Here is a 25,427-nt window from a genome sequence, read left to right as displayed (position 1 = left end):
TTCACTAGTACAAAGATACTGAACGCAAACTGCAGCATTTTTTACAGCAGAAACATACCGAATTTTAATTACGGTGGAGTACAGCACACAAACAAATATACAACAGCCTCTTATCTGTACAGATCCTCTCAGTGTCGTGATGGCATTACATTTGGCAAAAGCAAGTAAGAACCCTGTATTAAACCAGCTCATTAGGAAGATAATGTCGGCTTATGCTTCAGATGTGGTCATAGTAGTGTGCTGGGTGCCGGGGCACAGCAGCATACGGGGGAACGAAATCGCCGACTGGTATGCTTCAGCAGCTGCTCTTCGAACTCGAGTGGATGAACCTCTGGTTCTATGTCTGGACATCAAACCGGCTATACGACGGAGACTTCGTGAAATGTGGCAGCAGGAATGGAACAAAGAATCCAACAACAAATTACACCCAGTTAAACGTTATATTATCTCACCGAGAAACAAGATAGATCCACAGAGGTATCCATTTGTAGTCTGCGAATAGGCCCCACAGACGCCACGCACGCATATCTTTGGAATGGCGCACTCCCACCAGTTTGTGACAAGTGTGGGGAACGGCTCTCCGTTCTCCACGTGTTAACTGAGTGTACGTCCATGAATGCTGCCAGAAAACGACACTTCCCTAAACTCTACACTCACAATATTCCACTACACCCTTCACTATTCTTAGGAGACGAACCAATGTTCTCTTACAAATGTCTTTTAACTTATCTTGCAGATATCAATTTCTTAAAACTCATTTCATACGGGGCGTGACTTCAGACCTGAGACTCTCTCCTTTTTCAGGGAGGGTCTGAAGACTCTTTTGTGCGCACAGGGGAGCCTGGCTACGCAGCATGCTCTGAGGCTCCAGACGCCCTCATGTATCAATCACTGTTCCTCTCATCTGCCATCATCATCATTTTTATGTTTTAGTCTACGGGCCCTCTACACCCATATATAGTTTTTTAGGCAGTGCTATGGCCATGCTCTTTTCATACACATTTTAAGTACGAACCCGACATAGAAGGACCCCCTAACAGAGTCTTGGCGCTCTTTGGTCGCAGATACGCCTGCGCCATGAAACACAAAGATAATAAAATAACAAACGACCCGGTCGAACTTAACGGCGAGGGCGTAGATGCGGCCGTCTCGCAACACTGATGAAGGACAATACGGCCGCCATTGCTGACCAGCGTGCGTGAGTGGCGGTACTCTAACACCCTATCTACTGACACTACGCTGTCTCCTCTGGCGGCAAATGCTTGGTCCTGCCTAGCCTGACGCACGCGCTCGGCGTCTCGGACAAGAGCTGCTCTATTTCGTGACATTTGTCCTGCCTAGCCTTCAAAGATAACCTGAAAACATAATCTTAACCAGGAGCACATGGGGGGGGTCTCGATTGTTCAAAGGCGCCCTATCATCCACAATGAGGTTTTGATGCTTGCTTTGTGGTTTCCTCAAACGAATTCTGAGCTCTATTCTGTTTGCCTAATAAGCCTGACGCATGTGCTTGGCGTCTTAGGCCTTGCGCATTGGCGTTTTGGTCCACGGGGATTGTTTTTGCTCTCGACGATGAAACCGTTGGGCGGTAGGGGTATAGAGCTTCTGTAAAAAGTAACGCAATCAAGGAACTGTTTTCCAAGTCTGCGTCGTTAGGTACCCGCTTGAGGATAACTGGATGGGCGACGTCAAAAAAAATCAACGCTAACAGAATGGCGCTATCGACCTGCAGACTTCCGTCTTCGAAGTACGAATCAGATCTATATTTCCTGCCTCAAGTTCGTTCAGTAAGCGCGTTAAAGCATTAAATAAAGTTTGCAGACGGTATGAGTACAGAAGGTGGGCACATGCCACCGTGCAGTGTGTCTGCAAGTGTACAAAAGTGAATTCGGGCGAAGTAAGGCAAGCCAGATAGATTTTTGCAATTTTCTGCTAGTCCCTTCTTAAAGCTAAGAGCCAATCTTATGTTATAAAGGTCGAAAAATTTCCCAACGAAGTATTTCTGGAATGAATGACCAGCGTACGCCGAGTCTGAGATTCCAAATAGAACGGAAGAATTTTTTAACACGAAAGTGTTTGATGCCGGGATCCACCAAGATCTAGCTGACGTCATATGCGTCACAAAAATGACATCGCCAGAAAAAGTTCCATCGACGCGACTCGCCAGGATTCGAGCTCTGCCTCCACGACGGCAGGTGCCTGGCAATGTACCGACTGCGCCATGAGCTGAAGCGCAGACCGCTGTATGAACGCGCCACATATCCTTCCTATAACTTCCTCCATTTAGATGGGGCTGCCCTGCAAGAGAGGTGAAGCGAAGTAGTGCATCACGATGCTAATGAACGCCTACAGGTGGCGCCAGCTGGACTCGTCGCAACGCAACCATCTGCCGTACAATCTGCAAAGCAGGAACGCAGTGGTCGCACATTTGCCAAAGCGACGCGCCAGTCGTCGCTTGCCAAGCACACTCACAAGACAGGCCTGCAAATCATGCTCTTTCGCTGCAGCGGACCGTAAGTTCACCGAACGAATTGCTGTTAACCCGTTCGGTTTTGTTCGCATGGTTTGCGAGCGCTTCCGGTTTCATTCGGGTTTACGCAGTACTCCGGCGTGTGCAGTCCAGTGCCTAATGTTGATGCGACTGACGGTGTCATACCGACGAAGTATAAAAAGCGATGTACAAGCTCATATCGATGCAGAATAAATATTGAACTGATCCTGTGAAGGCACACTTCACTTTCGTGTTTTAACAATTCCTATGACAGAGGGATCAACCACATTTATTTGCGATACACGAAGTACCTTTTTAGCTAGCTGGGAGTAAAATAAGATTCAAACAAAGAGGTATACAGCAACAACTTAACTTTAAGTGGTTGAAATAAGTGACGATCGTTGCTAGGAATTCCTTGGAATGAGAAACGATTTCATAATTAGAGGAATAACGTGGTCATTCCAAGTAAGGTGACTATTGTAGTGCACTCCTAATGCCCTCAGGCATTCCAAAATTTCTACTGAGTTGGAACAGTGATTTGCTTATGATTCTATATTTGTTTATCTCTGTACAGGTAACGTTGCACAAATACAGCTTGGCGACTGTGCGCATGTGAGATGAAAACCCCAAAATTGCGTTTCTAAAGGGAGAGTGGCACCTCGAGTAAACGGTAACATCCAAGATTTTGTGCTTGAAATATTGCTAAGCCATTTCGTCATGGAAGATGGTGATATACCTCTATTATGTAACCCCAGCGCAATGAGTTTGCAACGATACTGAATTTTTTACTCTCAAATTTAGAATTTCCGAGTGGTTGACGTTGTCGAATGCTCCCTGCAGATCGGGAACCATGAACCATGATGGTCCCCGAGTCCCGGGAGTCCCTGTCAACGGTTAGGTGCTTCAGCTGGATCATAGCGTCCTGTGTGCACAGGGATGCCATCAGACTAATCAAGAGAGTGTCAAACCAAAAGAGAGGGCTACGCAAGGCGACCCTCACAAGACTCGTGCACTCCTTAGTAATGAGCCACATCACGTACGTGGCCACTTTCTACAGGTGGAAGAATGGCGAGAAGAATAAGTTGGAGGCGACCATCCGAAAAGCATACAAGGCGGCCATCGGGGTACCCGAGTCTACAAGGACCGAAGGACTGCTCAGCCTAGGTATCCACAACACCCTAGAGGAAGTCATTGAAGCTCAGAGAACGGCGCAGCTGGAGAGACTGGCAACAACTAAGGCGGGAAGGAGAATCCTGGAAAGGGTGGGGCTTCAATACCAGGAGCAACAGGGAGTCAAGATGCCAATCCCGGACGAGGTCAGAGGCATGATCCGGGTGGACGTGATCCCGCGCAACATGCACTCCGGGTACAACGAGGGCAGACGAAAAGCGAGGGCCAAGGCACTGGCGGAACTACACGCCGGAGACGCGGGAGCCCGCTACGTAGACACAGCCGAGTACGAGAACGGAAGCGGTTTCGCCGTAACCGTGGTCGACGCCGAAGGCAACGTCAGGGCAGCAGCCAGTACGAAAATCGACAAATCAGAAGAAGCTGGGGTAGTGGCCGCAGCACTGGCCCTTATAGACCTAGGGTGCATTACCGTGCTCAGCGACTCAAGGCAAGCGGTCAGGAACTTCGCACGAGTAACGGTCTCCCGCACTGCGGAGAAAATCCTCAGAGGAGCGCCAAGAATCTTGGAAAAGAAGAAAATGAAGTGGTTCCCGGCCCACGCAGGAGGGGTGTCGGACGTCAGTGCGAACCACAACGAAACCGCACACGCCCGGGCACGCGAACTAACAGGCCGCGCCGAGCCAAGCGGGGAACGCCCGTGGCACAGAACGAGAGACAGAATGACGAGCTATAAAGAAATCACCCAGGCATATCGACTCGCCAGACGTATGCTCCCGTTCCCCTGCAAAGGGCTGAGCAGAGACCAGGCAGTCGTGGACAGTCAGCTCCAGACAAGAACGGTCATGAGCCCGTCTCTAATGCACAAGATGTACCCGGAGGCACACCCAGACAACACGTGCAGGGTGTGTCGTAAAGCCACTACGACCCTTGAGCACATCATCTGGGACTGTCTCAACTTCCCGGAAGAATACACGACAGGAAGACTGCCGCCCGCCTTTGAGGAGGCGAAGTGATCCGAAGACCAAGATCTCCAAATCCAGGCCGTTCAGCGGGTCCTCGTATAGCGCTGGCCAGGCAGGAGCCCGAGCGACCCGATGACGGGAAGCGAGGCTCGGGCCTGGCGGCGACGGGGAGGGCGACTACGGCAAAGTCTGAAGTCTTAGGGTAAGGCTTTAACCGCCGGCCCAATAAAAGTTTTTTTTTTCCAATCCAATCCCTACTCTCCATTTTCTACGATGTAGATGTTCTTCCGTATTTCCGTTAATTTCCGAACTTTGCTGGTTTTCATGTTATATCTAAAAACATCAATATTAGCGGTCAGGTGCCTTTATTGGTAGCGGTTAGATGTATCACCTATTATGAGCTGTTCAATGTTGCCGGGGAAACGTTGCGGCCACAAATTGATGTGCTTGAAATTTCACTTCCAAAGTTACGGCATCTAATTTGACGTAGTGAATTGAATAGTTGCGCGAGAGGATCTGCAACAATTAATGATCATGAGTGAAGGGGTGAAATGCGTGATTTAGACAGATGGTTGAAATTGAGTGTTGGACGTGTTGGTTTTTGATTGCAACGTATACACACGGTGCGCACAATACGACAAAAGTGAGGAAAACCGCACACCGCGTTAAAAGTGTGTGTGATTGCCGTCTTGTACGCGCTGTTTGTGTGCTTTGCAATATACCGTATTTATTCGAATATAAGGCCAGGTTTTTTTCCGAAAACCGCGGCCTCAAAGTCTGCCCCCGCCTTATATTCGAGGGCGGGCTTCGAGATCAGCAACGGCGCGTCGCGGGAAGTCAGAAAAAGTCAAAAATCCAGTATGTTTCAATCCTCAAGCCGAGTTCAAAACCGCAGCCATATTTCTTTCTCTATGCCGCAGCCAGTTTTCCACGTGCGCTTCGCCCCTTGCATGGGCTTGTCTTTTGTGTTCCGTCGCTGGTGTGCGCTTGTGTTCCCTCGCTTGTATTCCCTCTACAACGAATGGATGGGCTCTGACGAAACGGCCTTGACACCGTCGGGCCGTTTGAAGCGTGCATTTCCGTCGGTAGTGGCTCGCTGGATAGCCGACGCTTGGGCAGCTATACCCGACGCTATGGTGGCAGCTTCTTTCAAGAAGTGCTGCATTTCCGACTCGCTGGACGCCACTGACGACAGCGAAGTTTGGGAGTGCACCAGTGACAAGGACAGCAGTGATCCTTCAGGTGATCACAGCTCGTGATTATGTGGTATCGCGGCTGAATTTCGCGAACTTCAAAGGTAGAAATTTGAATAAAGTGTCTGGCGGGATCTCTCGCCTTATATTAGTGTGTAAACTTTTTTTTTCCTTTTCTTCGGTCCTTCAACTCCCCCCTCGCTTTATAATCGTGACCGCCTTATATTCGAACAAATACGGTAGTCGTCCGGTGAATATTGGTCGAAAAGCAACGTAGCGGTAGGAACGCAACAGAGTGGCTGTGGAATTGCTCCGACCTTTTGCCGGCAAGCGTGCGGCCCAATTATGTATCCCAACAATACCCCACAAGCACTTCCGAGACCTTCGTGAGTGTAGAAGTTCGAAAGGGCCCATCTCCCCGCGAGGGGGACTCGAGTAAATGCGTCGCATAGGGGGTGGGTGTATTGCATTAACGTTTAGTGTTTAGGGAGTTGGTGGTAGTGAATGCGTTGTATCAGCAGCTTCTTGACGTAGTTTGAATGAGTCAAGGATATAAGGCGTGTTCGTAGCGTTTCATTCTGTGTCGATTTTGTGGCGCAGTGGGAAGAGCACCATGTACCTCGCGTTCCGCCCACAGGTAGTGAATGCGTTGTATCAGCAGCTTCTTGACGTAGTTTGAATGAGTCAAGGATATAAGGCGTGTTGGTAGCCTTCCATTCTGTGTCGGCTTTGTGGCGCAGTGGGTAGAGCACCATGTACCTTGCGTTCCACCCGCAGGGTCGTGGGATCGAAACCAGGCGCCGGTAAGTATTATTTTTTTATATAGTGTAGGGGGAAGGGTGCGGACCTGTTGTTGAGAGCGAGGAGAGTAGCGTGATGCGGGAGAGGAGAAGTGGGGGACAGGGCGCACCTGGAACGGCTGTTGCGGACGCCGAGGCACGCCGACAACGGCGGGTGACATCGTGAGTTAAAGAAATGCTCTGCATTTAAAACGACCGTAGGCCGAGGATACGTCAATAACGTTGGAGCCCCACGGTATTGCAGCATTGATAGCTGCAATACCGTGACTGGTAGTTTGTTGACTGGCATCTATTTTTCGTCTTGCTACGCGTGAATCATTGCAGCCCAACAACTTGCAAACTCACCCAACGTTCCTCTCCGAAAGCAGTCAGCCAGCGCAGCTTTTACGTGGGGTACCAATTGCCTGTAGTAGGAGCCGTCTCTTCCCTGCGACGCCGCTTGCTTGGACTGCGGGATGAGAGAACAGCGGACGTTAAAAGCATCCAAGGCGAGGAAAGCGTCGTTGGGCAAACGACCGGCGCATGTAAAGACGTTACGCGAAAAAACAGAAACCACCCATATCAACACTTGCCGAGTTTCTCCAAAGCGTGTGGTGTCTAGGGACTTGCCGGCACTACTAGCTTTGGAGAAGCCGTCGCGGCGATGGACCTCCTTCGCAGATATGTCACACTTCAAAGTGACGCTGGAAGCAATGCGGCCTTTCAAGTTATTGAGAAGCGAGTGGTGCTTAGGAGCGGGTGAGAGAAACGCCAAGCTTATATTCTCGATTTTTTAAAGCGTTACGCTCAAATTGCAGAAATAAATCGTTTTTGTCAAAGGGCACTGCTTTCGTTCATTTTGCGTATCACGACGCTCGTGTTTGCGCCGCGAGACGGTCGGAACGGCGAGCAAGTCGTACGGTGATTTCCCGACGCTCGATTTTTCTGTCGACCTTCACGATTAGGGTGACGGCGAGCGAGTAGTACAGTGATTTTACTACGACTAACATGACTCGACGCCCGTCTTATGTGCTCTTGGCACCACTAAATGCGCACATACAAATGCAAAAAAAGACCGGCTACATTTGGCGGAACGGGCAGAAACCAAGTTTGTAACGATGAAGCTCTAGATAGGGGGTGATTTAACGACGCCAGTCAGACGCAGGCCCATTTTCGTGGCTTTCCTCACTCTTACGCTATCCCGGCTGTTACGTGTTTTTTTTTTCTCGCGGTCCGGTAAAAAACGTATTAATGGGGCTCCACTGTACTGTATAATCTAGGCTGTTCTGGCTACTAACTCTAAAGTATCACGCTGCACCTTCACCTATGTACTTCTCTCCTACTTTCGTGTTAAGTGTTCCATCATTATCGCAGACTGTGCTTTTACATTACTTATTGCGATTGGGCATGCTAGACGCTGAAACTGCTGTTTAGCTTGACCGCAGCAGCCGCGAGCGACCCTTTCGCTTATGCTGAAGAACTTTTCCGCATTCCTTGCTGTCTTTTTGTGGATCAAGAACCTAACGCCAAGTCCCACCTTCTTCCCTGCTCTCAGTAGAATATGCCTTCAGCTCCTTAAACATTAATCTTAACCTGGTCTCTGTATACCGTGCTTAATGTTATAATATCGCAATAATGCTCGAGAGCTTCTCTAAAAGCACACACAAACTATCCCCGCTATGCAGAGTATGCGCGTTAAAGGTTGCCAGGTTCAAGTTCCGAGGGCGGCCTGCTCGGAACCACAGATTTTAGCATCCTCTGAACCCTGACCGCCTGACCGCCACCGGTGTAAGGTGCTCTGCACTGCTAGAGGTCGTTAGAGAATTCGAAGGTTCTGGCCTAGCGTTACACCCAGGGGGCTAGGTCCTAGTGTGGAAGTCCTGTGTGGGTAGAAGGGAACTTGCCAGTATGGCTGCGCATGTATATAGGTTTGTTCCACCCACTGGTGTCTTGAATCTTACTTCCGACTGGACCACTTAGCGCTCCGAGCCAGGGAGCGCGGTATCGGCGCTAACGGCTGCACGGGACTGCTGTTGCCCGCATGGCAATAGGATTGGTCAAGCAGCGCACAGCATAGGAAACGGGGCCGGAAGCCATTCTCTGTAACTGCAACCCGGCACTTCTGCCTGCCCGTGATTACCGTGAGCTTCCGCTGCTGTCCCGTCTGTACTCTCTGGGCAGCGGCCTCGACAGGGGTCTCCTATAGCTACGCCTCGTGGCACGTATTTATGACCGGAATAAATTGAAATTGGAAATTAAATAGAAAATGAAATACCAGTCGAAGGGAACTCGAAAGCAAGACGGGTTGAGCTGGGCCCTTTTGCTACAGGAAACAGGAGAAGCGAAAGCGCAGCGGCTTGAGCCATTCACTTGGTGCGTCTCCTCAACTGCAACACATCGTCCATAGCTGCCCGCAGCCACGGCTTCCGGCACCAAACATAAGCCTGCGAGCGCGCCCAACGGCAGTGCCCCCTACAGCGGGTGCACAGGTGGTCGCTCGAGGCCATCTTCCGATCCGCGGTGGTGCCCCGCGCAGTAGTCTTTGAGCCCAAACGAAGTGGTCGCACACTGGCCCGGGACATGATACTGAACAGCTAGGCCCGGAACTTATATATAACATTATAACATTATAACACGCCCGCTGACAACACGGCCCGCGAGCACTGCAGCTGAGAATCCTCGCATGCCTGTAGCAATCCAGGCTGGCAGCGCCTTCTGCCGAGGCCGCAACCGCCGTTAGCAGTGAACGAAACACCGTTTTTTGTAAACCGCTGCGTCAGTGTATGCTCCTTGACGGAAAGCCGCCAGGAGTAGCTGCTTCAATGCGTGCAGTCAGCCAAACTAGCGTTCGGGAGCGGCCACTTTTAATGCGTGAAAGGCGTATGACGAAAGCGAGGTTGCAAGCAGGTCCAAATTAAATGAATGCTCAGAAAGCGCGACAAGCTGGTCCTGCTAGGCTGTTCCTTCCTAAGAGCGTCATAAGACTGAACAATCGTCGCTCGCGCATGCTAGTTAAACATTTGGCCGACTTTTGGGAGATGTCACGGCGATAGTTTGTTCGCGCCGCTCGCTTGGTCCATTTAATTTTCCGGCTGCCTGTACGTGCGTACGAGCTCGTACGTAGCTGAAACGTCTCGCTTCCCCTTGGGTGAAGGCCACAAAGGTGGCCGCCGTATGCTTCAATGCTCACCTGCTGCGGCCAGAAGCGGCGCGGCCTCGGGAAGGTGGGCAGGAAGACGGGCAGGGTGAACAGAGGCAGCACGGGCGCCGCCAGCACTGCGGCCGCCAGGGCCACGAACAGCAGGGCGGGCAGCGCCAGCACGTTCACCGCTGCCACGAGAAGGGCATGCGGTTAGCGCCGCCGCCCTCGCTCCACAAGTGGCACTGAAGACACGCTCGCGACGAAGTGCTGCTCAGCCTCTCCTTCACTGATCAGTATGGGTGAACGGAAAAGCAAACGCGAACTGCGAAAGCAGTATGTTACGCTCCCAATTCGTCGCGAAATCCGAGTGAGCAAACGGTACGTGCCAAGGTTTTGTACTTAGCTTTTTCCTACCTGACACCGAATTGCACGATAATCTGTATGATCTCTTCCACCCCATCGAGGGTTATTGCAAGCGTGCATATCTGAGTTGCCACAGCTAGCTGCTATAATCAGCACATACTGACGGTTGATTTATGGTTGCAACTTGAAGGCACATCAAAGTGTAGAAACCAATTTGCTATATCGGTAGATTACAGCAATGTATACCACTCGCAGCGGCAGCACTTGCTTATTTCCGCACAAAATACCAAAAACGTACAATCAAGGGTCGAGTAGGGTTGCCACCAGCCCGTTTTTGAGCGTGCCGACCAGTTTTTCGGACAGCGGGCGGGTTTTTTAGACCAGATGTTTTCTTTGGAAAAAACAGTACGTGTTGTGGAAACGAAAATTGATAAAATGGAAAACCATAGTCGGTGACCAATTTAATTATTTACGGTCTTCCTGAGACGGTCAATGACGGTCAAAGCGCCGGTCAAAGCGACGGTCAAAGCGCCGCAACAAAGACATTCTAAAGGACATATGGAGCTTGAACATGTCAGCATTCAGATAGGCAGATGTGACCGCATAGGCAGATTTGACTGGCGAAGTTACGCCTCTAATTTTCAAATTTCTCGGTTGGGGGCGCAAAGCTAGAATACAAAAATACCGGTCCAAACTTAAAAACACGACGCCGGCGATCGGGGAGGTCTTTTCCCAACGACACGAGACATTAAAAAAAAAAAAAGCTTCGCGTAAGCGCACAATCACACCTAGTTATTAAAGAGAAAGTCAGTTGGCCTTTGACGAGCTGTATATACATAACCGGCTCTATATCTGGGACTGTGAAACAGGCGAAAGAATCCCGGTAAAAAACAAAAACCTCTTCGATGAGCAGACCGACGGGTTTTGCACCACTTGATTGATTGTGGGGTTTAACGCGCCGACGCAACGCAGGCGATGAGGCGCGCCGTAGTGGAGGGCTCCGGATTAATTTTGACCACCTGGGGATCTTTATCGTGCGCCGAAATCTCGTACACACGGGCGTTTTTGCTTTTCGCCTCCATCAGAAAAGCGGCCGGGAATCGAACCCGCGACCTTGTGCTCAGCAGCGCAACGCCTTAGCCACTGAGCCACCGCGGCGGGTGGGTTTTGCACCGCTGCACCACGTATAACGAAACAACCCAAACTTTCTTGTTGGAATAATTCACGGAAAATTAAAGTTCCGAAATGTCGGCGAGAAGCGCTCAAAACAAAAATGCCTCCCTTTGGTTAACGTAAATGCCCGAAGTGCCAGTAGCAAGACTGAACTTTATTTATTTATTTATTTATTTATTTATTTATTTATTTATTTATTTATTTATTTATTTATTTATTTTATAAGGGGGATTATAGCTGGGGACCGGCAAGACGCTTGGAAAGAGGCAGAGACCAGAGACGGGCAAGGCAGCGCAGACCGATGTCTCGGTGCGTTCTCTTAGAGCGAGCCACGCGATGCGGACCAGGCCTCTTCTTCTCTCGCGCAGCACCTTGCGCCTGCCATCAACATGCGGCCCATAGTAGTCCTTCCTCCGATACATACCCCGTCGGTTGTACAGGGGAGATTGGCGCACACTAACCGCAAGGTATGTCGTCGTGTCGGAGACTACCTCCAGTACAATCACCCCCCGGCGAAAAGAGGAGCCATCCTGGCGACTTAAGGGGACGAAACCACGAGGGGATCGTAGTAGGGCTGCAAACGTTCAATGTGCACTATTTCACGACCTCGAAGACGAAGGTCTGAGGTGGGAGTCACGGGCTCGACGAGGTAGTTCACGGGCGATGTTTGTTCGAGAATCCTATATGGGCTGTGGTATTTAGCAAGGAATTTCGCCGAAAGACCAGGATTGGGGCATTGCACACGAAACCATGCAAGGGATCCAGGTTCAAAGGTTGGTGCAGCGGCCGAGCTGTCACGTCGAGACTTCTGGCGTCCTTGGTCGTCTGATGTGAACTTGCGAGCAAGCTGTCGACATTCCTCCGCCATCTCGGAAACAGGGGCACATTCAGAGGCGTCGGGGCGGTAGGGCAAAATAGTGTCGATCAGGCAAGACGGCTCACGTCCATATAGAAGAAAAAATGGCGAAAAGCTTGTGATCGCTTTCGTGGCGGTGTTATATGCGTACGTGACGAAAGGTAGCACCATGTCCCAATTTGAATGGTTGGACGATATCTACATGGAGAGCATATCTCCAAGGGTGCGGTTGAACCTTTCAGTTTGGCCATTTGTCTGGGGGTGGTATGAAGTCGTGGTTCTGTGGACAATCTGACATTGCTTTAGCAGCGCCTCCACGTCGTCAGAGAGAAATACGCGGCCTCGGTCGCTAAGCAGCTCTCGGGGCGCACCGTGGCGTAAGACGAAACGCCGGAGTAGAAAAATGGCGACGCCGCCTGCCGTTGCGGTGGCCAGGGCGGCTCTTTCGGAATATCGACTCAGGTGATCCCCCGCGACGATGATCCAATGGTTGCCTGATGGAATGCTTGGAAGGGGTCCGTAGAGGTCAATCCCAATCCGATCGAAAGGCCGTTCCGGGCATGGTAGCGGCTGCAGCTCTCCAGTGGGGTGTCGTGAAGGGGTCTTACGACGCTGGCTGTCAGTGCAGGAGCGGATGTACTTCGCGACGAACGTGTACATGCCTCGCCAGTAGTAGCGTAGGCGTAGGCGCTGATATGTCTTTAGTGTGCCAACATGCCCACACTGGGCGTCAGCATGAAACAATGCGCATATCTGGGAGCGCAAGTGACGCGGTATTACTAGCAACCATTGGCGGCCTTCTGCGGAATAGTTACGCCGGTATAGGAGCTCCTCTCGAATGGCAAAATGCGCTGCTTGGCGCCGCAGTGTGCGAGATGCGGAAGGCGTTGTAGGGTTTGCAAGGAAGTCTAGTACCGAAGCTATCCAAGGGTCCTTCCGCTGCTCGGTTGCCATGTCGTCAATTTGTAGCGACGACACGTCGATGTTCGACACCAGCGCTGACGTAGCAATGGCAATGGCGGTGGCAAATGCGAACGAGAAAGGGCGTCTGCGTCGGTGTGTCTTCGTCCTGAGCTGTAAACAACACGAACGTCGTACTCCTGGAGCCGAAGTGACCAGCGGGCCAGACGTCCGGACGGGTCCTTCAACGATGCCAACCAGCATAAAGCATGGTGGTCCGTGACTACTTCGAAAGGGCGGCCATAGAGGTAGGGTCGAAATTTACTAATCGCCCAAACGATTGCAAGGCACGCTTTTTCTGTGACGGAGTAGTTGTACTCCGCTTTGTCAGTGCGAGACTTGCGTACGCCACGACATACTCGTCAAAACCAGCCTTGCGTTGAGCCAGGACAGCGCCGAGACTGGTACCACTGGCGTCCGTGCGAAGTTCAGTGGGCGCGGTAGGCTCAAAATGGCGCAATATCGGCGGTGATGTCGAGACCTTCGTAAGGTCTCGAACGCTCTCTCGGAAGCCGTTGACCAGTTTAAAACTTCTTTGGCGTCACCGATCAGCTGCGTCAATGGTGCGATGATAGACGCGAAATTCCGGACAAATCGCTGAAAGTAGGAGCAAAGCCCAATAAAGCTTCGAAGCTCCTTCATTGTGGTCGGTTTAGGGAACTCGCGGACCGCACGCAGCTTGGTTGGATCTGGTAGGATGCCGTCGGCCAATCGATGGGCTGTATTTCCAGACTCCAGGTCAGCACTTGAAAGCTGGAAGTCGCTTCCAAAAGAACAGCTGGCTTGGGAAATCAATTTCTTGCACTTACAAGCCATACAAAGGGGACACAGCGTAGATCTGCAGTGGCTTCCTGTCCACTGCGGAGTTGCCGGCAACGACGCAGCTCACAAAGCCGCCTCATCTGCCCACAGTCTCTGCACTGAAGCTGTGCCGATCCCATTCACGAGAAAGGATGCGGCAATACTCGCCTCATCAACCGCATGGACTGCGCAGATGTCTATCTGGACTGATGCAAGGCAGCAATACGGACCTCTTCATGAAATTGATGCCAAGTGCACCTTGAGAATGCCACCTCGACTTAGCAAGCACGAGGAAGCCATTCTGCATAGGCTGCTCTTGAATGTGGCCTATACGGGACATTACCTGTACAAAATCCAGCAGGCATCTTCACCTCTTTGCTCCAAATGTGACTCACGAGAAGACTTCCATCATATTATATGGTTGTGTCCAAAGTACACCGTGCACAGACAGAAACTCATATTATTTTTGTGCAGGCAGCTTGGTGCGGGACTTGAACTGAGGGCTGTTTTGGGTCTATGGTCGGGTCCCACTAGGCTGCGCGTGCAATCAAAGCTCTTTTGGAGTTTCTTCGGAGCACAGAACTGGACAGAGTTTTGTGATTGAAAACTTTGGCCGCAGAAAATGACATCATTTCGTTTTCACATTTTTTTTCTCTCTTTTTTTTTCGTTTTGTTTTTCTTCTCTCATCTAGCGCAGCAAGCCAGCCCAACGGCTCGGCTAACATCGCTGGTTTTCATTAAAGTTATTCTCTCTCTCTAGGATGCCGTCTTTAGATACCACACGACCTAATATAGTAAGTCTGCGGGCAGCAAAACGGCATTTCTTGAGGTTCATTTGCAGGCCAGCCGACGTAAGGCACGTAAGAACCTGGTCAAGTCGCTGGAGGTTGGTCGTAAAGTCCAGTGAAAACACGACAATGTCGTCCAAGTAGCATAAACAGATACGCCACTTCAGCCCACGCAGAACATTGTCCATCATTCGCTCGAATGTCGCTGGCGCATTACACAGTCCAAAGGGCATGACGTTGAATACGTAGAGCCCATCCGGTGTCACAAACGCTGTTTTCGATCAGTCAGCCTCAGCCATGGGTACTTGCCAGTAACCCGAGCGCAGATCTAATGAAGAAAAGAACTCGGCACCTTGTAAGCAGTCCAGCGCGTCATCTATTCGAGGTAGCGGGTACACGTCCTTCCGTGTAATCTTGTTTAGACGTCTATAGTCCACGCAAAATCTAATAGATCCATCCTTCTGGGTGACGAGCACGACTGAGAAGCCCAGGGACTCGTGGAGGGCCGAATAACGTCCTGGGACAGCATATCGCCTACATGCTCCTCGATAACGAGGCGTTCCTTGGGTGACACGCGGTATGGTCGCTGGCGCAGTGGTGCGTGGTTCCCGGTGTCAACCTGATGACAGACAGTTGACGTGCGCCCTAGGGTTGTTTGGTGGGAGTCGAAGGATGTGCGGAATCGTTGTAGAAGAACCAGGAGCTGGTCTGTTTGCTCCGCGGTGAGGCCAGTATCTATGGAAGGCAGAAAAACTGCCGGATCGAAATTGGTGTCGGGGCTTAGCGCGTCGAGATGGCCTGTGGCTGACTCGTTAGGGATATCGACAACGAGGTGTAGCGCAACAACTTCGACGCACCCAAGATATTCGCCGGGAAGCACTCGAGACGGACAAGGGGACGGGTTAGAAATTGGCATGATGCTCGAACCGCATTTGATGTCCAGGACAGCGAATGGCAAGAGTAGGTTTGTGCGCGATGAAAACAGACTGGATGGCGTGAAGAGAACGGTGGCGTCCGGAACATCAGGTGACGATACAGGTACAAGAACGGAAGAGGATGGGGGAATGGAAGCATCTTCGGCAGCAACCAATTTCACGCTTCTAGTCTCCGCCGCACCATCAATAGGTGAAAACAGTTCAACTTCTGCACGGAAGCAATCGATGCCAGCCCGGTTACGTGACAAAAAATCCCAGCCGAGGATGACGTCGTGAGAGCATGAGCGTAGGACGACCAATTCAACGATGTGGGGAATGGCTTGAATGGTAACGCGAGCAGTGCACATGGCTAGCGGTTGAACGGGCGGGCGTTGGCAGTACGAAGAGTAAATCCTGAAAGCGGCGTCATCACTTTGCGAATTTTGCGGCAAAAAGTCTCATGAATCACAGATACGGCTGCTCCAGTGTCAATAAGCGCGAGTGCCGGGGTACCATCCACAATCACATCAATGACATTACAAGGCGAAATATGAGGACTTAGCACGTTCGACAGTTTCGCAGCTCGTGCCTCAGGAACTGCGGCTGCTAGTTTCTTTTGGCCGCAGGGTTCACACGGGGGCGCATCGGGGAAATAGAACGGCGGCGTGGGGAAGGAGAACGGCGGCCAGAAAAGGGAAACCCGTCGGGTGAATACGAAGCAGGCGTTGAGCCAGAAGGAACGGACGCTGAGTGGGGCTGAGAGCCAAAGGCGGGCGCTCGAGGAACGTCACTCGTCTGAAGCGGTCGGCGTCGGCAGAAACGTGCGACATGTCCGGGAACGTTACACGCGAAACATATGGGGCGATTATCGGGCGTGCGCCATGGGTTGGGGGCTTGAGCTGCCGCACGAGGATATGGGAGCACCCGCTGACTTGTGGCGTACTGCAGCGGCTGAAACGTTGCGGGCGGTGGCTGCGCACAAATCGTAGCATACGTGTAAGGCCCTGCCACCGGGGTAGCGAAGGGTGCCGCCAAGGTGGAAGGAATAGGTGCTGCCATAGGCGAAAAGAGAGGCGCCGCCACAGGTGCGGCTGCGGGCGCGGCCATGGGCGAGTCGAGGTGAGCAGTAACGGCCGGGACCAGGTGCGCACTCGAGGATGTAGGCTGGTGGTCTAATGGCAGCGCTTCGGCGACTCGGTCTTTAATTACGCGGCGTACTGTCGTAGGTAAGGGGCATGAGGGCGTGGATGCCAATGGCTGAAGGTTAAGTTGACGCGCAACCTCCTCGCGCACGAATTGTTCAATGTGTGGAAGAAGAGGCGCAAGATCAGATGAGACTGCAAGTGCTGAAAGTGAGGCCCGATGCGGTTCGTCATTCGGGAAGCACTGGCGGGTAGAAATGCGCTGCTTCCTGAGCTCGTCGTAGCTAAGACACCATTTGATGATATCTCCAACTGACTGGGGGTCCTTGCTGAGCAGCATCTGGAACGCGCCGTCTTCGATGCCTTTCAAGACGTGCTTGATCTTCTCGGACTCGGGCATAGCAGGATTTACGCGCCTACAGAGGTCGACGACGTCCTCAATATAGCTCGTGTAAGTTTCGTCGGCAAGCTGCACGCGCCCACGTAAGCTCTGTTCAGCCTTAAGCTTGCGGACGGCGGGGCGACCGAACACTTCTAAGAATCTCGTTTTGAAGGCAGACCAGGTTGTCATGTCGGCATCGTTGTTGAGGAACCACCGCTCGGCTATTTGAGTAAGGCTAAAGCCGATGTTAGCACGTTTCGTCGGGTCATCCCAGCAGTTGTGGGCACTCACTCTTTCGAAGGATGACAGCCAGTCTTCTGCGTCATGATCGTCGGCGCCGGAGAACTTGGCAGGGTCGCGTCGAGGAAGAGATCCTGAGCACGTGATGGGTTCATGCTGCGGAGGCGCCATTTCACGATGGATTTCTTGTAATACTGGTCGAATTATGCGCTTGCTCCGTAGTTCCAGGCTGGAAAAGCAAAGGGGAACTGCACCTCCACCACACTGTAAGGGGGATTATAGCTGGGGACCGGCAAGACGCTTGGAAAGAGGCAGAGACCAGAGACGGGTGAGGCAGCGCAGACCAGGCAGCACAGAATTTATTTATTTATTTATTTATTTATTTATTTATTTATTTATTCATTCATTCATTTAATCATTTATTTATTTATTTATTTATTTATTTATTTATTTATTTATTTATTTATTTATTTATTTATTTATTTATTTATTTATTTATTTATTTATTTATTTATTTATTTATTTATTTGTAATGTACTGCCAGTCACCTGTGGGCAGCCAAGGCAGGAGTGGATACATATTGATACATTCAGCACTGTGGTGCAGCGGAGAACTCGCGTGGTACAGCGAAACACGTAACCGAACAACTTATGCAACTTATGCGACTTGCCTTACTTCAATACGATCCTCATTAACAGTTGTGTCTGAAACACGGTTGCGTCCCGAAATATATTTAATCCCTGGCATAAGATATTTAGGAAAGACAGAACTGCACGGGATGGGGCATTAGCCGTCCTTGTGAAGGAAACACTGCCGTGTTCAGTAATTGATTACATTGCCGACCTAGGATGTGTATAATGGACTGCTGGAGCCGCGCCTTTACTTTGTACGCACCTTGAGCCTGCGTTTGAATTCATGGCAAAAATAGGCGACCATATCACCCTATTTCGCAATAGCGAAATTCTGTTAGCGGGCGATTTTAACCTTCCTTCTGTCGACTCGGAGCATTATACAACAAGCCCTTGTACAAAAAAGAGACAATGTTCATGCTCACTCATTACTTGATGCAAGCTGTAGTGAGCCAACTCGTGTGCATGGGTCCTCTAGTTGTATTTTATATTTAGTATTGATAGCATCAAAAAACAGCGCTGATGTATTTACAAGTATTTATTTTAGTATTTATAAGACGTTAAATGGAGCAGCACACCGTTTCAGTTCATCAGGGTCCGTCAATTTAAAGCTTTGTTAGTGTTTCTGTTCCCATCATCAAATTCGCAAGTGATAAAAAATCTTCAATGCGTTGTTTTAAAGACTACTCTCGAGCAGATGGAATCGTGAGCTGATGAAATACATGGAATAATGTTTTGGTGCCTTTGAGGCTGGCGAAGTCGGGACAATGTCGAATCAATTTAAAGAAATGTGTCATCATTGCATCGATAGGGTTATATCAACTAAAGGCAAAAAGTGCACAAAGTAACAGCCTGGATGACGCGTGACTTTAAACCGAGAAATAAAACGACAAAGGAGAAAACATGCACAGCCTGGTACTTTTTTAATCATCAAAGACGGCCTTGCACATGCTCTACGCTCCAAAACGATGGCGGAAGAAAAAACACAAAAGAGAACTCAAACTCAAACTAGCCCATCTCCGAACACAAATAGAACAGCATGCCCAAACTCTCGTGCGATTGAATTGGAACTCCCTCTGCGACGACCTCAAAGGACAGCTCTCAACCAGAAAGGCATGGCAGATACTTCGTAGCCTCATAGACCCCAATAACACCAAACAACAATCACAACGCCGCACAACCCAATTAATCCATTGGCTCCAAACACTTCCGGAAGAAACCATAAAAACACTGAAGGACTGGTACATCCCCAACCGCTACCCGCAAATCCCACTTCAGGTTGCTACATGGGAGCACCAAATGCAGCCCTCGATTCCACTATAACTATAGAGGAAGTGAAATCGGCCATATCAACCCTACGCCGGCACACAGCCCCGGGCCACGATAAAGTAACAAATACGATATTCAGACATGTCAATGACAATCTCATCACGCAGCTTACCGATTTTTATAACCAACACTGGCCGTCAGGCACCCTTCCAGCAGCCTGGAAGCACTCGGACATCACACTAATGCCTAAACCGGGCAAACCATCCTCTATACACAACCTCCGCCCCATATTGTTGACCTCCTGGATTGGAAAATTGCTAAAGCACGTCATCTACAACCGTATTTCCCACTATCTACAATCTAACAACCTATATCCTCCAATATGTTAGGCTTCCGCCCCGCCCTCTCCACACAGGATGCCCTTTTACAATTCCACCACGACTTAATAAAACACCCACCTGCCAAAGATAACTCTGCGGTACTATCACTTGACCTGCACAAGGCGTTTGACCACGTATCACATGAGGCGATCATCGCAGCCATCAGCAACCTCGGACTGGGAACCCGATTTTACATCTACCGTAAAATCCCGAGAGATAGCCCACCTAAGATCGAGAGCAAATCGAGTGAAAATATGACGTGGGCTAACTTTCGGTGTGCAGTAAAAAAAAGTTGAGAAATGTATCGCAGCCAAACAACGAACACGCGTTTATTAGCACTGTATTCATTCGTCGTCAAAACCGTCGAGCGAACAGTCGCTCTCGCTGTCAAAAAAAAGGTCGACCACCTCCTCACGCACGGAGTTCGACGTGGTGGGCAGGGCAGCAGACGGAGGGATTGCCGAAGCGAGCCGCTCATGAAGCTCTCCGTCTTCTGATCCATCGAGGGCTGTTGATATACCGCACCGTTTGAAGGAGCGGGCCACAACTTCCTCGCTCACGACCGCCCAAGCCTTGGAAACAAAGTTCACAACATCTTGTCGAGATGGCTTCTTGGGGTTGCCCTTGGGCGTCACTGCCCCAGCTCGAATGAAGCTTGCCCAGGTCTCCCGAAGGCTGTCCTTGAATGGTTTCATCCAGCTGACGTCGGCTGGCTGCAATATCGATGTGCAGCCACCCGGAACAAACACCACGTCGGTGTCCTTTGGCGCGAGGGCCTTGCGGGCGGCGTCGGCCTTGTGGATTGGGGCCTGGTCCAGGACGAGCAGGCGCCGGACATCATCTCGGTTCGGACCCCAAATTCGTCGCACCCACTCCAGGAGCACATCGGACGTCATCCAGCAATTTTTAGAGAATGACAGTCGCACGTTGGCTGAAATATAACAAATTGGAGAGCAGACAAGATACAAACGTGAGCACACATGTGACGAGCACACATGTGAGCACACATGTGACGCACACATGTGACAAGAGCCAAGCTGGCCAAGTATGCTGCTAGGCCTAACCGCCTAACGCTACGCCGCAAAACGCGGAACGGAAACAAAAAAAAAAGCGAAAATACCACGCAAAACAAAGGCGGTTATAGTAATAGTGAGCGAGCTAAACATTTTCTAAGTATGAAATATAAAAAGTATTATTTGTATGAATGGTTTTGCAATTAAAAAATTAAATCATACCTGGAACGCTGAGGGCGAACAGCACCTTCGGAGGGATCCGGCTGGTCGGCTCTTTCAGGATTATAAATTCCGGGAGCTTAATCCCTGCTGCGGTCGCACACAACGCCACCGTAAACCCACGACGGGAGCATCCAGTGTTCGCAATCCGGATGCTTGCTTCCCCGGCGACGTCGTTGGTTCGCGATGCGGGTTGGTCCATTCGCACCATCGTCTGGTCCATGTTGGCAATGGAAAAGTCACTGTAGTCATGCTGGAGGCGCAGCGTGCCTACAGTCCTTCGGAAGGCCGATACCGCCTCCGCATGGTTAATCGGGAGCTTCTGGCTGTCATTGGTCACGGCGCGAAGTGACACATTGAATCTCTTTTTCCATCGAGACAGGTATTGGCTCGATGCGTTGAAGTTGCCCAGCTTGGCTTCCGATGCAAGCTTCCTCGCTTGCTCCTGGAGCAGGCGGTTACTAACCGCCCTGCCCGCCGCCCTCTCTTCTTGTAGAAATTCAAAAAGTACGTCGTCGATATCCTCGGAAAACACAGGTCGACCGCTGTTCAAAGACCGCTTAAACTTTCCTTTGCCCTGGCACTCCTGAAGGAGAGTTTCGTACGTATAGTTCCACTGCCTTACTTGCTTACGATCCAGCCCAAATTGGCGTGAGGTCTTACTCACGTTGCTGCCGGCCTTTCGGTGCTATCCGACAACCTCCACTTTCTTCGCCACGGTGAAGCTTTGCCGCATCCTTCCGTTCTTGCTTCGCGACGAAAGACGAATGACCGGAACGTTCAAGGATGCGTGGTGGTCGCGTTTCGGGTTCGAGATTTTGCTACGGTTCTACATGCGTGCGGGCTGCATTGCCAACCTAAACGTGCACATGTTATCTTTAGGTCCTGTGACCTGTTATCGCACCCTACCCACGCTAGCTAACCTCGTTTCCGCGGGGGTCATCCCCGGCTCGGATGATGCTATTGCCAGGGGTGGGTTATCTTTCGGTGTTTTTAAAAAAATGGAAAATCGTGCCAAAAATAGGGGTGGGTTATCTTTCGGGGGTGGGGCATCTCTCGGGATTTTACGGTATATCCACAACTTCCTTTACCAACGCACAGTCACTATCACACTCGGCCCCATACAATCCACGCCTTCCGAAATGCCTAATCGCGGGTCTCCCAAAGGGGCAGTTCTTTCACCACTACTTTTTAATATTACTCTCATTCCACTCTCTCACCAGCTCTTCAACATCCACGCACTTCGCAGCACCATTTACGCGGATGATATCACCCTATGGGTGACACGTGGCAATGATAGCCAGATAGAAGACACTTTACAAACTGGGCTTGACCACGTCCTCACACACATCACCCCTCTTGGCCTAACATGCTCGCCCATCCAATCTGCCCTACTTATCATGACACCTCCCAAAACCGCCCTTCCCCCCAACCGCCAATACGACTATCTGCGAATGACAACCCCATCCCCCACACTCACAAGCTAAGAATCTTGGGGCTTACTATCACACACAACAGATCTACACTCCCCACACTCAAGTACATTAAGAAATACACAGCCCAAACTATCCACTTCATTAGGCGGGTCGCCAACCGCCATCATGGCTTAACAGAACTGTACCGACTACGTTTATTGCACAGCTTTATGATCAGCCGCATACTCTACCAACTCCCCTACATGCATATCACAAACACTCAAACGAACGCCCTGGATGCCATGCTCCGCAAGGCATATCACGCGGACTTGCTCCTTCCTCCCGGGGCTTCTACCAATCGCCTTATGTCACTAGGCATCCATAACACCATCCCTGAACTTCTTGAGGCCCACCGGGCAGCCCAACTCGCCAGACTCTCCACCACACCCACGGGCCATTACATACTCCAAATCACAGGGCATACACCCATCACAACATCCACTAGCCCCCAACCTATTCCACACGACATCCGAGCTCTCATCCGCATGAAACCGCTTCCCCGTAACATGCATCTCATATTCCATGCCAACCGCCGAGCAGCTCGTGCAAATCATCATGCAAGACTCCACCCCCCTGACAAACACACCATGTACGTAGATGCCGCCAAATACCCACATAAACCGGCCTATGCCCTCGCGGTTACCGGAGCTGACATCAACGTCCCGACACACACTGCCACCATCTCGACCTAATGTGTAACTATGGCGGAGGAAGCGGACATTGCCCTTGCGCTTTTCCAGAGTCCCACCCCAATCACCGTCCTATCAGACTCGCAGCAGGCCATCCGGCACTTCTCCGAAGGCTTTATATCCCCCGTAGTCCTCAAAATTCTTCTCCCCCCGACCGACCCCGTGCAACTGGTGTGGACCCCGGACCACACCGGCATAGGTGCTAACGAGGCAGCGAATGCGCACTTCCCGGGGCGCTGTTTCTCGTACACCTATACACGGGCCTCCCGAGACCGAGACCTCCGAGTCTCTCCTCAGTTTCAGGGAAATTACCCTTCATTACCGCCTCCTCCGCCGTATGTCCCTCCCTCCCTCCCCCCCCCCCCCCACACCTATTCCCCGAGGCTGCCCACATGTGGCGGATGCTACAAACGCACACGTGCCCTCATCGTACTCTACTAATACATACACATCCACATCAATTCCGCACACCCCACTGCCCCAAATGCGGTCAGCTAGATACTCTGTATCACTCTCTTTGCGAATGTCCTGCTGACCCATATTCCCCACTCCCCTCCTCATCCCACTGGGAGCAGGCCTTCGGCAGCTCCGAGGAGTCCAGCCAAGTGCTGGTCACCTGCCGAGCTGTGGCGGTCGCGGCGGACCTCTGGTCCTCCGCCAACCCCCCTCGCTAAGCCGGTTTTTTTAATAAAGTTTTGTTCTCTCGCTCTCTCTCTCCTCCAATGATTGTTATCTTGAGACGCTGCTGCCCAACTTTGTAGCGACTGACCCATAGAAATTCTGGAAATACATTGGCGACAGAAAGAAGCCCCTTTGCCGAAATATCAATACATCGCGCGAATGTGAGAGATCAAAAGCAATGGCTGAACATTTTAATACGTATTTTGAAGTGTGCTTTCTGGCTCTAGTGAATATGCACCAAACGGTGAAGGTCTTTTTGCAAAGGGTCTTTTGCGTCCTATTCTGGTGTATTTTCAATGCTTTTTAAAGTGAATTACGAAAATTCTGGTAGACCTGATGACTTCCCCAATGTGTTTTAAGGAGATATACTGAGCATGTTGTAAAATTCCTGCATGAAATGTTTTGTGCTTCATTTATGTCACCAAAGCTACCAGGTGACTGGAAGGCTGCGCACATAAGTCCTATATTCAAGAAATGTGACCGTTTGTCGCCTCACAATTATCGGCCCTATACTTTTTAATCTCATCTTGCTGCAAACTAATAGAGCATAAAATTTCCACCCAAATTGTAAATGTTTTGGATGGATTTATTCCTGACAAATTGTCAGCATGACTTCAGAAAGGGATATTCAACAGGGACACAACTGGTTGGAATAATTCACTCATAGGCAAACTTAATAGGCAAACTCAGACATTTTTTTAAATTTATTCAGGCATTTGACAGAGTACCACACAACCAATTGATTTCAAAACTTAAGCCTCCCAGACATCATTGTAAAGTTTATTGCAAGACTAAGTAACGACTAACCGTTCGTTCCGCTAATGAACACCAGTCGCAAACTCTTCATGTCACATCAAGTGTACCCTAAGGAAGCTTCGTGAGATCTTTTCTTATACTGGCCCGAACCCTGTATTGGATTTGTTGGTTTATGCTTTGTTTTTGCCGCCCGTCCACATTGGGCTTTGTAATCTGTGTGCCAAGTGAAATGCTTGTCTCTTTTTTATGCCGCACGGGTTATCTCATTTGATAGGGAGAGTTTTTCGCCCTAACGTCACTAACCTACGCTAATCTTCGTTAATCTACAGTGTTGTCGATGTAATTCGACGGTAACAGAAACACTCGCGCCCAGAGATAGATACCCGCAGAGCTCGAGCCACGGTATTTGATTCGCCGACACTCGCCTGCGCACGTCACTTTGTTGACTGCTGCTTCGCCGCCTGTGTATATTTTAGCTAATCGGCTAGCACAAGATCGCTCCAATAAACCTGCTTTTCCTTAAAGAAAAACTGCGCCCTCTTTCGCTTCGTGACAACATACATAAATCATATAGTGAATGTCATCACCCCTCCTGCACAACTTAGGTTATTTCATGATGATTATTTCTTGTTCCGGGATGTTAACTCCTTTGATGATCAAGACGAACCTTACACAAACCTTTTAATATACACCTGTAATGCAATGAATGGGTCATGGTACTTAAAATAAAAGAGCGTCTGCATGCGCCTGACGCGTAAAAAAACTCCGCTGGAATATGTGTGCAGGCTCGGGTCCTCAACACAGAGGTTTCTAGCTACAAAGATCTGGGTTAAATAACTAGTAATTTATCTTGGAACATGAAAATAGATTTCAAAAGGACGTAGAATGGGGCTAGTTGGTGGTGTTTCATCTTCAATTGCGCTAAGTATACAGACGTCCCAGTCATGTTAGTGTCCTATTCGTCTGTATACTTAGCGGTAATCAACATGACGAACGTAG

General features: G+C 50.4%; 1 protein-coding gene across 1 annotated transcript in view; it reads right to left on the bottom strand.

Moving 5' to 3' along the window:
• LOC144168770 (pecanex-like protein 4) overlaps window positions 1-25,427 on the bottom strand; it is a 473,206-nt gene that overhangs the window by 234,266 nt on the left and 213,513 nt on the right. Inside the window, exons 11-12 of the mRNA XM_077697735.1 lie at window positions 9,747-9,886; window positions 6,923-7,025 (exon numbers count right to left, since the gene is read on the bottom strand). Of these exons, the coding sequence (XP_077553861.1) occupies window positions 6,923-7,025; window positions 9,747-9,886 (243 nt within the window). The remainder of the gene's footprint in view (window positions 1-6,922; window positions 7,026-9,746; window positions 9,887-25,427) is intronic.

The sequence above is a fragment of the Haemaphysalis longicornis genome, unplaced genomic scaffold (genome assembly GCF_048455015.1).
Source record: "Haemaphysalis longicornis isolate Haplotype H1 unplaced genomic scaffold, Haemaphysalis longicornis Haplotype H1 scaffold_2, whole genome shotgun sequence".
NCBI classification, from domain to species: Eukaryota; Metazoa; Arthropoda; class Arachnida; order Ixodida; family Ixodidae; genus Haemaphysalis; species Haemaphysalis longicornis.
Note: the sequence above shows the minus strand (reverse complement) of the source record. Positions and strands in the feature narration are given on the sequence as shown.